Here is a 15,519-nt window from a genome sequence, read left to right as displayed (position 1 = left end):
ATCGTAAAACTAAGCAACAAATTGTTTAGGAATACACGTACATGTCACACAACTACTTAGACAAAACAGGATATTTATCTCTGGCAGAGAAGATGGGGTAATGTGGAAAAGGAAGGACCCCACAAGGAGAGGCAAAGGTTCTGATACTGCTCTAGTTCTTAAGTGGTGTGTCCTCGGGTCTTCACTCCATTATTGTGTCATAATTTACATATGTTACATGTATTTCTTGTACGTGTCAAACATTACAAGATAAAATATGTTTAGAAATATTTGGTTGGGGTTAGATTTAAACTAAAAAGCAAATGGGAGGAAGGATTCAAAAGCAGCCTGTATAGATAATTAACAAAACTCTTGCTACGAAGGACAACAAAAAGGACTGTAGTCAGAGGGGAATGAGAATGAGACGGAGAGTTTTTGTTTGATTTGTTATGTTTTTGTTTTGTTTTTAATTATGAAATATTTAAAGCATAGAGTTGTCAATCATAACGTTCCACCATTTTTTCCAAATAATAATAATAATAATAAAGCATTGCAGATACTATTGAAACACTGTGTATCTTCTTACTCCAAAGGTTAGATAATTATATTTCACTTTATTTTTTAACTGAGTTACTACTGCATACCTAGATGCTGAAGGAATTCTCCAGGAGGCAGGAACAACATGTGAATGCTGTCCACTTACATCAGCATCACCTAACTCATTCACCAGCAGCAAGAAAAATGCTTTACAGAGCTTTCCACTCAGTGCATGGGGTTCTATGCCTCTCCCCCTTCTGATGAAGAACACACAGAGCTCTGGGTCACGAAGCCAAGTAGTCCTAACAGGCATAGATGTCAGGATCCAACCCCTATCCACAGCGTTAACCCAACGCTCTAGCTAGTGGGCTAAGCAAAGATGGGGGTGGTGGTGCTCAGGGGGCAGACAGACAGACGGACAGACGGACAGACAGACATACGGAAAGAGGAAACTATTTTTTCTTCAACTTGAACAGTAAATATATCACAAGGATGACAATATTTTTCCTAACTAAAATGAACTAACAAACACACTGGTTTGAGAGGTGACTCACAATAGTAAAAACTAAGATTACTGAGAAAATGGAGGGAAAGGAGGAGGAAGGAAGGCTGAGAAAGAGTGAGATGGTCAAAGTGAAAGAGCGAGGCCGTCTTCAGATGAGTGAGGCAGGACATTAGCTGGGGCGTGTAAAGTGGGAAGCTTCATTTGGTTCCTAATGAAAAGTTAACTGATCATTTTCCCCCATGGGCCACCTCGGAAAAAATACAATCAAATAATAGTGTTTTGATCTCTAAGCAGAATAGCATATAAATCAAACTACCCTCCTAAAGTTCAATGAATTCAACAGGTTGTACTAAACCATCACGTTAGAACGTGAGCTATAGGAAGCCTAAATGGTACGTAATTACTGAAGACCATTAAGTAAGAAAGAAGAGTACTTTTGCCTCAGTCTCCCACTTCCACTTCTGCAGCGTCTCACAATAGAATTGTGAAAATCAATCTACCACTCTCCTCAGAAAATAAAAATCACTTCTTTGGTGCATGGTTACTAAAAAGGAAGTGGATATTGCCTGGTAGGTGAATTAGGTCTCAGTTATTGTTAGAATGTAAAGTATAGTAGATTTTCAAGTTTTAAAAGTTATAGGAAATTTCAACACACACACAAACACACACAAAGCAATTACCCACGATGGATGCTTCCCACGGGGCTAGAGTCACAGATTTCAAATAAAGTCTATAGTTAATTCTCCAACTTCACCATCCACACTGTAGGACCAGCAACTCCACCTTTCACCTAGATTTCTGCAGAAGCCTCACAACTTGGTTTGGGCCACCCACACTGACTACCCTTGAGGTCTATGTTCCAGGCTGCAGTCAGTGTTCTCAGGCACAAATCCCATCGACAGCACACTGCAAAGGCCTCCTACTGCTCAGCCTTGCATGATGTGGCCCTTACTGTCCTCCCCAGCCTAGTTCAAATCATGTTCTGGCCCCTTCCCAACTATCCTGCCCCATTCTCTGCATGGAACCTATCGCCCCAGCCCACCTCACTCTTCATTTGTCAGACCTCAGTTCAGGTGTCCCAGCCTCAGGAAAGCCTCTCCAGACTGCTGGGCTTGGTCAGATAGCCATACTGCAAACTCGTCTAATGCCGCACACCTCTCAAATGTAGAACTGGACACTTCTTTGATTGATTATTCAGTTACTGAGTGTTCTCAACGTTTAGTCCATGCAGGAACTTATCTGTCTTGCTCATCATTTTACTTCCAGCACTTAGCATAGTCCTGACACATGGAAGAGGCTCAATAAATAATTATTTAATTTTAAAAGTAAATAACTTTTTCTGCATATAAATTTAAAAATAAATATAAAAGTTCAAGTGTGGGAATAAAAAAGATAAGTGTGCATATCTAGTGCTCTTGAAGTAAATGAGTACTATCTGTAAATTCAAATTTTAATTTCTGCTCAAAAAGGACAAATGGAACATAACTGTCATGCCTCCCAAAGAGTCTCTGGTACTAAATGTGGAAGTACATTCATAATAGTACTCTTCAAGGTCCAATTTCCATAATCATTCAAATCCATTCTCATTTCTTTATACTCATATAGAAACACGCATGTACAGATTCTAGGATTTCTATGTTTCAGTTGGAAATATGAAGTCTATACTTAGTTATATTTGAAAAGTATCTTTTAAAACAGTCTATATTTCAACATCAATAATTTTAAAAGTACTTTCCTACTGAATCACTGTAGAACTTTAACCAAAACAACAGCAATGTCGTGCTCCAATTGCAATGCTAAAGCTGAAATTTTTTCTTCTCTGTATCGCCATAGTATCTAGCACTGTAACTTACCTTGAATCTCAAAAAACATTTATTGAACGAATGAATGAATGTATAGAAAAATGAATAAATGAAAATTACTAATTCTTAATAATTCAATTGCTACACCAGTGAAACACATTCACGCTGAAAAAAAATATAGCATGATACGCATGTGTCCCTTTCACTTTTCTGAAGTTTTCAACATTCTTTAAACAATCAGACCTTACACAACAACAGAATGTTTAAAGTAAAATTAATTAAAGTAATTAGGAAGTATTTCTCACCTTATCCAATTCTACCAAAATTACTAAGGAGTAAAGTACAGAATTCCTGCAGAAGTGGGACAATGCAAACATACATCCCATGTAAAAGAGAAATATTTCTACATGGGCTGAAAAGATAAACTGAAGAAAAATAAGAGTTAACAAAATTAGGGGAAAAATAGATGGCAAAAGAAAAATTAACCTTGTGGCTAAAAGTAACTAGATGAAGAATCACAGTGCCCACAGGAGAACAGAAAAGGATTCAGTGTTATGGGACACCAGCCAGTAGACAATGATGTTCAAGAAGGCACACAACAAAGAACTATTATTTGAACAAGAATTGAAATTGATATTGTTTGGTTTTTCTTTTCAAAATTACAAATGGATTATATATGAAATTGTACATTCAATCCTGTATTATTATTACCACTGGATGACCAAATTGTTTCTGAGTTTAAAGTTGAGGGTTGCAAAACAGTCCAATATAAATCCCCCTTTTTTTTAAGTGCAGAAGTAGTTTTGGGAATACATAGGTTTGTAACTGACATTTTTTAAAAATGGGTCTAAAATTCTTTGTCATAAAAGTCTTTTTTATATACTGTAGCAAACACAATCATTTATTAATAAATTCTTCCTAAGCCTATTTCAACCATCAATTGAATTACTGGCTTCTTGTGGAAACTGGAAGCGCATGCCGCATTAAAATTCTTGGAGGTCACAGAGAAAGACACCTTAACCTGAACTCATCAATACTTGAAGAGAGGATAATATTTAGATATATATTTCCTATTTGTGATATAACTGTGATAGATTTTTATCCAAAGGTATATATGACCGTTCTATAATGTTTTTACAAACATTATTAAGTTTTGGCTAAGGTCACAATATCTTTGGGAACATTTTTAAAATGCATTTAAGAATATATTATATGGCAATAATAACTATCACATTTCCCTGCTAGCTTTAGAACCAAAAGATGTGGCAGTGGTAATGGTGATGGCAGTGATAATAATAAAAATTATGATGAATTTTTGCAATCCGGAAATATTTTTAAGTATAGTATAAAACATTCCTTGAAGTGTACTGAGGAGTTTCAAATTTGTTTTTCAGTTTTAGGATGCATGCTTTGAGGTTCTATCGCTTTGTCAACATGAAATAGCTATTTAGCAGCAAACACTGAAAAGAATCTAGATTTCCAGAATTCGGTTAAATAAATAATTTTCACCAAAGTAACTATCATTTTGGCTCAAGAAAATTTCGATTGCTGAATGATATAACAGGAAGAATTCAGAAATGAGAACATAAAAACCTCAATTTCCACCCTGACACTACCATTAAAAACATATTATTTTGGAAGGAACTGGATTATAATCTCTAACCCCCCAAAGAAATCCCAAAATCATGAAAGAAAAAAAGAAACAGGCATCCAAGACAGATGTTTGCCTGGAATTCACTGCAGGTGCCTAGCCCAGAGCTGACTCCACTGCAGAGCTGAGGTGTTCTTTCCTCCTGAGCGTTCTCCGTACCCCAGCCTTTACAATGGCCTTTCTCTGTGCCTGCCCACAATGATCTTAATATCAGATGCTCTGTCCCAATGCCTCCATGCCAAAATTCTACCGCCCCTTCAGGTATCAGAGTCAATTTTTCTATGAGGCTTTCATTATTATCCCCCAGCAAGACATCAGTTTTTATTTATCTAAACTCCCACAACACAAATGACACTTGTGTTCTGGAGACTCAGTATTAATTATAAATGTGGTTTCCTATTCTTTCCTGTCAGAAAATATGCCCTCTTGGAGCAGGACTTATCTCCCACAAAGCCCTCTATGTGGTATAATTACTAACACAAGGATCTGTAGACAGCATGTACTAAAAATATATATTAGACGAGCCCTTTAAGAATTACAATAGGTAGAGAAATAACTAGCTAGGTAGATAAAAACAATATCCTATCTCCATTGCCTACATATTAAAACACGAAGGGCAAAACGGAAGCTTGGCCAAAAGTCCCCAGGTATATAAATAAATATACCTTTTGAAACCATTCATTATCCGTTTATACTCATCTTAAGTATAAAAGTAATTATGGACAAGGTATGTCAATTTGCATGTTTTCTATGTCTTGCATGTCAGCATGTCACACAATATGAAACCCAGAGTGTCCAGAGCTATCACTTTTTAATATCCTCCTTCATAGAAGGTAGATCTTTTTCTAGTTTAACAGTCTCTAGTTATCTTATATTTAAGACTTGGCCTAAGAAACTTGAGATTAAAAACCTTCCATTTAGATGCCCTGCAGTTCAGCTAAGTACCCCCAAAAGGAATGTTTAAATTAATGGAAGATTAAAGCAAGGAAGAACATCCTAAAAGGTATTTTGTAATGGGGCTTTGTCGTCACCTTCTCTGTTTTATTGGAAAAAATAGTCTTTTCCCAGGGGACTAAAAGTTTATATGCCAACCATCGGTCTAGTTTAACTACTCGAAGTTAGAAATGTCAAAGCAGAAAAAAGTTTGTAATGGAAATGCTGACAGGCCATGAAGTAGAGAAGCACAAGCAGGTGCTCCTGTGACCCAGGGTCATAATTCAATCAAGCTGTATTTTGACGTCATCTGTTACAGAAAAAAAAGCCAAATGGTTTATGAACAGCACCAGAACCCTTGAGATTAAATTACAGCTCTGATATTTAATCATGGGTCTTACTGTGTTATTTTTAATAACACAATACATTTTAACAGTTATTCGTCAACTGCCTTAGCCAAATTAGAACACGTGATGACAAGTGAGCTGGATTACAATGTCCATCTCTCACAGTCTAAATTTTTATTATTTTTTTAGAAATGGTAGATTATACAAGTTTTCTTCTTCTTAAAAAACATAAAGTTGATATCAACGGATTGAGTCCAAACCTTAATTAAAAGCAGCATGGGGTCCCTAACCAGTGGGTCAGGACATCTGTATTTGTGTCCTATCATAGCCAAATAACCAACTGTATGATTTGGGCAAAAGACATTTAACCCTCCTAAACCCTGGCTCTTTGCCGCAAAAATAATAGAGCAACTCTAAAATCTTCTATAAATCTAAATTTCTATAAATTATTTACGTGAGAAACAATAATGTATAGTTTCTTTGGGATTCCCTGAAGATCTAAGTACAAAATTTTTTTGCTTAAAAGTTGATGTATTTTTAATTCAATTAAAATCACTCCAGTCAAAGAGACATTCTAGTACCTGAGGATTTATTAGCTAAAATTTTTAGAGGCAATATCAGCATCAGCAAATGAAATAGGTTCTTTAAAAACTAATGCACAAATACTGCTGAACGTGTGAAGAGTTGTTTGCAAAACAAATCAATACAGGCACATCCAACAATGGATCACAGTTAATAAACCACATATAGTAATTACCACCAATGGCAGTCTAGAAAGTCATTCATTAAATGTTAATTGTCACACAAAAGTACAAAAGCATCCATTTGAGCAATAGTGTAGCTGCACCTTTAAATAAAATACTTTCTTACAGCCTTGAAATTTATCCACATAAACTGATTTTAAACACACCTGGATATTTAATATGCTGATTAACTGGGCTTTATTTATTTTTGAAATGTAAGTAAACATAACAACCTTTTTCAATACTTTTGCTATTTCTGTGAGTCTGACATAAAAAATACATATATATTAATTATAACAAAGTGTTACCAATCTTCTCTAAAAATTAAATTGCTACTTCTCTTAAGTCTCTCTCATAAACAGTGAGACATATGGCTCAAAGTATACACCTGAAATTCATGTGTATACTTTACTGCTGAGTCTAAGTGGGCTCACAGATTTAGAAAATGCATAACCCACATGTAAGCTTATAAACCTGGTGGTCAATTCAAAAAAATTTATTCATAATAACAGGAGTACCAGTAACGAAAGCAACCTTTAAAAAAAAAAGTATGATGTGCTTTAATTTCTCTAATACTTAGTACTATCTAACTTGGAAGAACACCTGGTCATACAAAATAGCTCATAAAATATGAAAAAAAAGAAAGAAAGGTTTTGGAGTTTTTTTTTCTGTTTCTATCTAGCTTCATTTTGATCCTATGTCTGTGCAAGATCTGACTTACTGAATATATAGATAAAAATTCTAAAGGTTTGGCCAAGAACATTTTGGTTCAAGACTTGTAAACTGAAGAACATTTCAAAACACACCATGTTCCTTATTAGGCAACTTAAGATCTGTTATCTTGGCTTATGGGAACAGATCTAAATAGCATCATAATACTAAACATTGAAAATCACAGGCCTGGGGCCACCAGGACTCAACTGTATGCCTTGGACGAGGTTGCAAACTTCCAATATAAAATGTAGTTTACCATTAGGAGTAAATGTTTGATCTGTAAAGCTTACAAAATTACTTTGTTTATCATAGCAGATGAAAGCAAAAAGGAATAATTTTAAGCTCAAAACAAAACTGTTTATATGACAGTCTTTACTGCTTCATGATTCTAAGCATTTAAGACAGATTCGAGCAATTAACAGCATAAACTTTCATTACATAGTTCTATTATATATGTTTATGTGACTTAGCTGTTCATCTGTTATTTAAGTGATTTCCTCATTACAATAGTAGGGTAAAGATAATTTGCTGATGCTGTCAAAAATGTTAAACATTTCAGTCTCAACAGAGCTTGGATCCCCACGTTTGTTTAATGCATTTTATTTACTTAAGTCAGTGTCAAATAGAGTACTGCTTCTTCCTTCTGAATTTAGAAAACGTAACATTTTAAGCACATGTCTGGTAATAGACATATCAAAACTTCAATACTGCTTATTTTAGAGATGCTGATAGAATTTAGCATTATTGTTCTTGGATATTAAGTTTCAAAGATCTAACAATGAACTGCAAAACTTCTTTTATAGTTAAAGACAGGAAATCTTTATTTTATAGTTATTAACAGAGCAGTCTTTGTTACCTCAACTTTTGGTTTGATTAGGTACATAAAAATAACTGAAAACAAAATATTTTCGCTGCCACCCACGCAGACTGTTGATTTACAGTTCAATGAAAGCACAACTTTGAAAATATCTACTATATTTTCTTTGTAATAATAATAATAATAACAATACTAATAAAGAAACACACTAAATCACACTGAAACCCAACATAAATTAGAAGGCTAGCTTATCCAGATACTAAGGCAAGAAAAGTGATGGGCATGGTTTATATCATTATCTTAAATGTTTTTAAAAAATGCTTATCTAATGTAAAGATCAGGAATAGTACTGCATGCCAGGACTCAATAATATATTTTTATCCCTATATAATCCTGAAAAAAAATAATCTATACCTGACTCTGTGTGTGTTTGTGAGTGTGTGGTGTAAAAAGGATATTAAGCTAGTAGATCCAAATTTAAAACTTAATTCATTCCTTGGCTGCCTTGAGATAAAGTTGTTTAACATCTCCAAATCTCAGTTGCCTCATCTATGAATTGAGCATAGTAATCCTTGCATCTCACTGGGTTCATGTTAAGATTTAAAACATACAATAAATATAAGGTGTATAGTATATCACTTGGCATATTAAGAAGCACTTTAATTTTATCAGTACCATGTGCTTTCACACCCTATTACTCAATCTAACATCTTGCAAATAGTCAAAGGGAAGATCAGGCAAAAGAGAATGATCGATAAACCAAAATTCAGCTCCAAACCTTAAAAAGCATTCAAAGGGCACATGCACATGCAGAGCATTTGTATACACAAACATCAGCAGGCAAACCCTGATACTCTACTAGCAATATAAACTACAGAAACATAGTAGCGAAACCAACGTCATTCCAATAAAGGATTTGCAGTGCTACAGAGAATTAGCAAATCAAAACTTGATTTTTAAGAATAGCAAATAAAGACACAGAAACTCCTTAACTTGGGCCTCAGTTTTTCTTGGCTATACAATGAAGGCACCGGGCAGTATATTTCCTAGGGGTTTCTATCCCCCAAATTCCATGATCCTCACATAATGGGTTTAATACCACTTTGTTTATTTTTAACCTATTAAATTACTCTGCTCTTTACAAATATCCACACAAACATGATGGATTGTGCTATAATAGTAAGGCTGTTTAAACACATACACGCTCACACACACACACACACAGTATTAAAAATCTCTACTCAATACCTGTAAGGGGAGATAATTTTTTTCATGCTATAAACATGAGTTCAAACTGGTATGGATGAAAATTAATTCAGCATGCTGACCATTTGAATTTCCTCTGTGATAAAGTATTACCCCTTGAATTATTCTCAATGAATTTACTAAATTGATGTGTCGTTTTGGTGTCATGTAGATAAAGGTTAACTAACTTGTATGAACAACAAAAAATGTTTTTCTTCTTCCAAAAATGACCACAACAGGAATGTGGTTTGTTTTACTACTATTCTTAATTGTTCAAAGACCCATTCATTTGGCAATCTTTAACAAATGCTCAACACCTAAGTAAAACTAAACAGTAACAGGGAAAAAAGTTCAACTTTTAAACTAAGGGAGGAAGATGTAGTATCTATCCATCACAGACTGACTGTAAATACATGTAACAGATGTGGCCAGTGCTGTTCTTGAATATAGATAATTTCAGTGGCCCAACCGAAAAATTACTTTTTAATAAGATGCTAAAGCTAGTATGTTTCTCTTTTGCTTATAAAAACTCAAAGGTAACCAAGTAAATAGTATTTTTGTAATATTAGAGAATTAAACCCCTGTTCATCAATAAATTACAGACTTTAAGTACATTTTTTTTTCTTTTGGTAACTTTGCCATCCTATATTTTAATGAGAATAATTTTTCAATTATCCAGGCATGTGGATGCTTTTAGTTTGTTTTAAGATCAATGATATAACGGATATTAAATCCCTTTGTATAAGTTACCATATGGATTACAACTATTTCTTAAAAATAATTCCAGAGCCCACCAATCTCCCGTTAAGGTCATCTCAGCTCTGAACTATCATGGCTGAATTGTTTTAGTGCTCTCTGCTGAACACCTGCAAACATCAAACAAAAACTGCTGGTCCTTTCCTGGGCTGACAAAAGCCTTTCATGTGAAAAATGCTCCCTGGGAATGTCAGGCTGTAGCTCAGGTTACATTCCATTCTCCCTAGCAGCCTTCCCATTTCTTAAGGTGGTAGGAAAAACCATGTTTGTGAAATGAAAGATTAAAGGGAATATGGCCACACTTTATTTAAATCTCACATTGCAAATCACAATGGAGCATCCTATATTAATGGAATCAAAAGCTATTGGGAACTTTAAACATGAAACATTATCATGCCTCACTGAAAAAATATAGCTGATTTTCTAAATAGGAACAGTTTACTTATAGTCTAGATCTTTTATTCCTTGACCCAAGTTTCAAAAGCTACCCATGAAAGTGACATCTGAGTCCACTCAGGACAACGGATATTAACCTGAAGTAAATTTAGAACATTATTTTTCTTCTCAAAGTTAGCTAGTTCATTCTTCCAGTTAAAGGGCAAAATGCAGTTTTCCTGATTTTTTTATTTGTTATGCTTTAAAAGAAGTTTATCTTTGTGGATAAATTCTTTATCTTATCTAGTGGAAATTGTAAGCCATTTTCTTCACTAATAGCCCTGTGTTCAAATATGTATGAATGAGAAAAACCAACACTCTAATCTGTACCCTATATATTTTAATCACTATCACACTGCATTGATGAATACCTTGAATTTTCAAACCAGCAGCCTGAACAAAATAGACACTACACTTTTTACCTTTACAAGTAAACACTGGGCCTGACAATTACACCTGTGGTAAAATGTAAGTAACTTAAAGTTCGACACTTTAAAAATAATTATAGTATCTTCATTAGAAATACCATAAATGTCTCAGTAAGGATGAAATCTCTGTGTAAGTTTACATATGCATGTATATGTATGTATGTGTGTGTGTGTACAAATATATACACACACACAGAACTGTCTTAAGAACTGTGTAAGTTTCAATATATGATCATTTACCAAAATATATTAATAGATATTCATACTTATTCAGCCTATACTCCCTCTGAACACTTACATATTATAGGCAGGACTTTATTTAAATGTGAACATAGAAAAGTGACCAGATGCACAGTTGTCTTTTTAAATGTAACACAATTTCATGCTTTTAAATCACCTCACTTTATTCGGCCATACCTAAACTTATATATTTAAGTTACTCCAAATGCATCAGTTTTTACAAAATACAAGAGTATTTTGCACTGATTCTGAAAGCAGTCTGTCTCTGTACCTTTCTGACATAATCTACTTCAAGATTTAAACTATACATTTCTTAAGTAAAATCATGAAAAAATTACGGTCAGATAAAGTTAGTTACTGTTTGGATACTGTCTAACATGAAAAATTAATTTTCCTACGAGAGACACTTGTAGTCATCTTTACTTTAAAGTTGTACAAATAATACAATACAGAAATTTTGAAAATATAATAATACAAAAATATTTAAGTCACTAAATAGAAAATATAATAAAGTCCAGGACAGTAAAACATAAACATATGATCAATAATACTTTAATCAAAGTGGACCCTCAAAAATAAAATATAAAATATAACTAAAGAGCCATCTCATATTTTATAAATCAAATTATAGAGACAAAAATTCTCTTAGACTAATGGTGACCAGAAGAAGTAACTTATTTGGAAATGACCAATTTTTAAATGACCAATTAATTTTATAAAAAACATATCAATTACACAAATCAAAGGTGAACAGATTTCTTTCACTGCTATAAAAATTAAGAGATGTGAGATTATATTCAATAACTAACAGACAATTCCACTGGCATCTCATAGCTAAAAAATGTCAACATTTAAGTCTGACTTAAGAATAGTACTCTGTCTAATGTACTGTTATGTACCATAGGCAGAACTAAAATATTGCAGCTGTTTAACCAGCATAAATGGATTTAAGCCTTGAACCTAAAGCATAACAGGCAGCAATGTATGCCTCTTTCTGATATGAAATTCATTGGACAAAACAACAAATACATTTTAAATAAATATGTTTCCAGTTATCACTTTTAATAAGAGATCTTCAGAGAGCCCCCTATTAAAACGCTTCCTTAGATGCCTGACAATCACTGCGCACCCAGTTTCCTTTGTGGATAGTGCTAACGTCTTTTTTAAGCATCACCCAAAGACCTTTCATTTATAAAATGTGAAAGTTCTTCCTAATTTGCAACTTAAAATATAGCAAAAATTCATTGCACAAATAAACACATAGGGAAAAGAAACAGCTAAAGCATCAGAAAGGATATTTTAAATACAAATGAATTCAAATTTAGCTCTCAGATTAGCAAGAGGCTATTTACAGCTATGGTTTACTACACAGCATTCATCTGAAAAATTAAGTGCTAATTTCCTTAAAAGGGTTAATTATACATAGTACCTAATAAAATTGATATTGCTTACAAGGGATTTTCTCTTTTTATGAAAGTTAGATTTCCCCCCTCTATTTTCAAATAGAGAACATTAATTTATTCCTCCATGTTAACATTGGCCTTATCTTCACATGTTTGATTACAACTATATTAGAAAATTGCTTTTAAATTAAGTGATGGAATTCTAAGAGTTTCCATGATTTAAAAAAAAAAAGACCTAATTTTAATTTTGCAAAAGATGACATTTTGTGTAAGTTATACCACTGATAGATAATGAAATAACCATATCATTACAGACTAAAATTTCAATGACTTTTTCAGAACACTTCAACAGAGCCAAAAATATACAATGAGTGAATAAACAGCTAAGAACATTTCACTACACACTAAGAAAAGAATTTACATACTTGAGCCAGTAAAATGTCCACTTGCCAAAGAAGTTGGTCCATTTTTCCCACTGCTCACAGGAGGTGAAAACATCTAAAAGAAACAAAGAAATATTACTGTTGAAAAGAAGACATTTGTGCCTTCAGAGTTTGTCAATGATCTCTCATACTCTCACCACATAACTTAGAGTTTTTGCTAAGGGTTCGTTATAGTAAAATACATCACCATCCAACTTAAAACTAAAACAGGCACAACACTACCAATCACCCCCCACCCCATCACCACTCCTTTCTTTTTCCTCAGGTTCATTAGATGGCCAGTATTAGGCAGTGCTACTATGTTTTAAACAAACACAGTCCCCATGTTATCAAGATTCAGTCTGAAGGGCAGCAGCCTCTATAGAAAACACTAGTTTTACAAAGGAGAAGAAAAAAAGTTGTTTGCTTTATATTGAAAACCTTGGCCATAAACGTGGCAATGTCCATTTCCATCCCGTATAGGATTTGCCTGTTATATGTGAACCCAAATAAAAATAAAAGTGCCACCTGCACTAAATTCTCATTTCATCTCTAACATGAGAACAATTTGAAGCAAGACACACACTCTCTCTCTCTCTCTCTCTCTCTCTCTCTCTCTCTCTCTCACTCTGACTCTCACTCTCTTTCACTCCCTCTCTCTCCAGCATTTATTTCGACCCTAATTGGTTTCCCTCTTCTTCCACGTATCTAGTGGATAATGCGCACCTTCCCTGGGTCAGAGCCTGCAAAAAGCAAAGGAACGAATGGAGAAAGTGCAGCAAGCAGAAAGGGGGCTACAAAGCTGCCTGGAGCTCTGTTTCCTGGCAAAACTTCCGAAAGCCATTTCTCCAAAAGAAGGTCTAGAAAGAGCAGCAGCAGCAGCACCAGCACCAGCAGCAGCGGCAGCAGTAGCAGCAGCGGCAGCAGCGACATGAAAGAGCCCCACTTAGAAGGCGGTTTGGATTTTATTTATGTTTTGTGGATTCTTTTTATTTTGCTTTACAAATGCATCTCATACCAAACTCATCTGACATTGAAAATGAATTAATTCCCCTGATATGTTCGAGACTTGGTTTGAGGAAGGGAAGCAAAGGGATGGAGAAGGACCAAATACAGCTGTAAAACTCCACAAGTGTGTAAGTTCTGCTTTGTACTGACTGATCTCATAACTATGAAATTTACTAAACCAGTCTAAAGGGCTCTAAAGAATGTATGCTCAACATATACATATGAGTATTCAGAATCCCAAGAAAGGAGGTAGCTAGGTAACTACAGGTCCTACTAATCCAAAGCATCGTCAGTTTAAAACTTTAAGAGACAACTGGGTCTCCTATTTTGTCTTTTCCATGTTCAGAAAATAAAATAAAATAAAATAACATGAGTTGTGCGCAAAGTATTAGTACTCTCATTGTTCAGATAAGGCCAAGTTTTAGGTGTGATTTACCATTTTAGGGGATGTCTGTTTTTCCTTTCCATTGGGGTGAGATTCCATTATTTGGGGGGAGTTGGTGGGTAGAGAATTCAAGGCAAGTTATTAGACTTTCAAAAAAAAAAAGCTTGAATCTTCCATCACACCCCCAAAAAAATTGTAGTTAAAAACTTATCAAAAAGACCTTCATTTACCAAGGATTCAGCCAATTAAAAATGATTTCTGTCTTTTATTGGTTTCTAGCTAAGTGTTTGGGTTTTTTGTTTTGTTTTGTTTTTTCCACAGCTGTTGTTAGTTTCCACCGTTCTTTCTTACCGCACTGAAATCCAGTAAATCACTCAGCTCTTTGTCCGTCCCTAAGGCAGCCATTCGCTGTTGGTGATGCATTTTAGCAAAATCACACAAACCTAGAAACATGGAAATAACCGCAATCAGAAAATCCAGTCCCAATCCTTGGAGAAAACACAATCGGATTTTTGGAGACTGGGGGGGTTGGGGGTGGGGATGTAGGGGCGGGTGGGATTAAGGTGAAAGGAGGGAGGGATAGGAGAGTTGTTTTGTTTTGTTTTGTTTTTTAAGATGTAATAGGCAGCAATAGCAAAAAAAAAAAAAAAGCGATATTGATACTGTATTTCCAAAGAGACGATCAAAACGTTAACATCCACTATAAAACCAAATCCGGGAAGTAAAAAAAAAAAAAAGCCGCTCTTCAGCGCATCATTTTATGCAACAGGAGGTAGAGCGAGAAATGAATGGATCACAGAGAAAAGAGAAACTACTCAGAACGATCCGGTCTCAACTTTCCCCCCACCCTCCATCCCACCCTCTCACACACACTCACACACGCGCACACACACACACACTCACACACCACTCCCCCCCCTGCATTTCAAAGTAGCTATAAAGAAATTAAAGATGAGCGTCTCTGGAGTGAAAACACATCCAGAGGGGGAGGGGTGACAGGGTCGGAGGGGGTGAAGCAGAGTGGAGGGTCGGGTCCTGTAATTGTCCGGCACCCTAATTTGTGAAAGAAAGGATTGTAAAAATTAAAGTCAGGCCCTTGGCAAAGTCATCGGTCCCTTCAAGTAGCAGCATTGCTGGGTAGGGGGGTTGGGGTGGGGGGGACTGAGATG

General features: G+C 35.0%; 1 protein-coding gene across 10 annotated transcripts in view; it reads right to left on the bottom strand.

Annotated features, from left to right (window-relative positions):
• TCF4 (transcription factor 4) overlaps positions 1–15,519 on the bottom strand; it is a 340,304-nt gene that overhangs the window by 322,717 nt on the left and 2,068 nt on the right. For 8 of the 10 annotated variants that reach the window (XM_023531161.1, XM_011361117.2, XM_023531165.1 and 5 more), the window contains exons 2-3: positions 14,702–14,793; positions 12,961–13,033 (exon numbers count right to left, since the gene is read on the bottom strand). In XM_023531161.1, the coding sequence (XP_023386929.1) occupies positions 12,961–13,033; positions 14,702–14,773 (145 nt within the window). In that variant the 5' untranslated portion in view covers positions 14,774–14,793. The remainder of the gene's footprint in view (positions 1–12,960; positions 13,034–14,701; positions 14,794–15,519) is intronic. The other 2 variants (XM_023531162.1, XM_023531163.1) reach the window with 1 other exon arrangement.

Source organism: Pteropus vampyrus, unplaced genomic scaffold (genome assembly GCF_000151845.1).
Source record: "Pteropus vampyrus isolate Shadow unplaced genomic scaffold, Pvam_2.0 Scaffold62, whole genome shotgun sequence".
Lineage (NCBI taxonomy): Eukaryota > Metazoa > Chordata > Mammalia > Chiroptera > Pteropodidae > Pteropus > Pteropus vampyrus.
The sequence above is the reverse complement of the archived record's forward strand: the minus strand, read 5'-3'. Positions and strand labels throughout refer to the sequence as shown.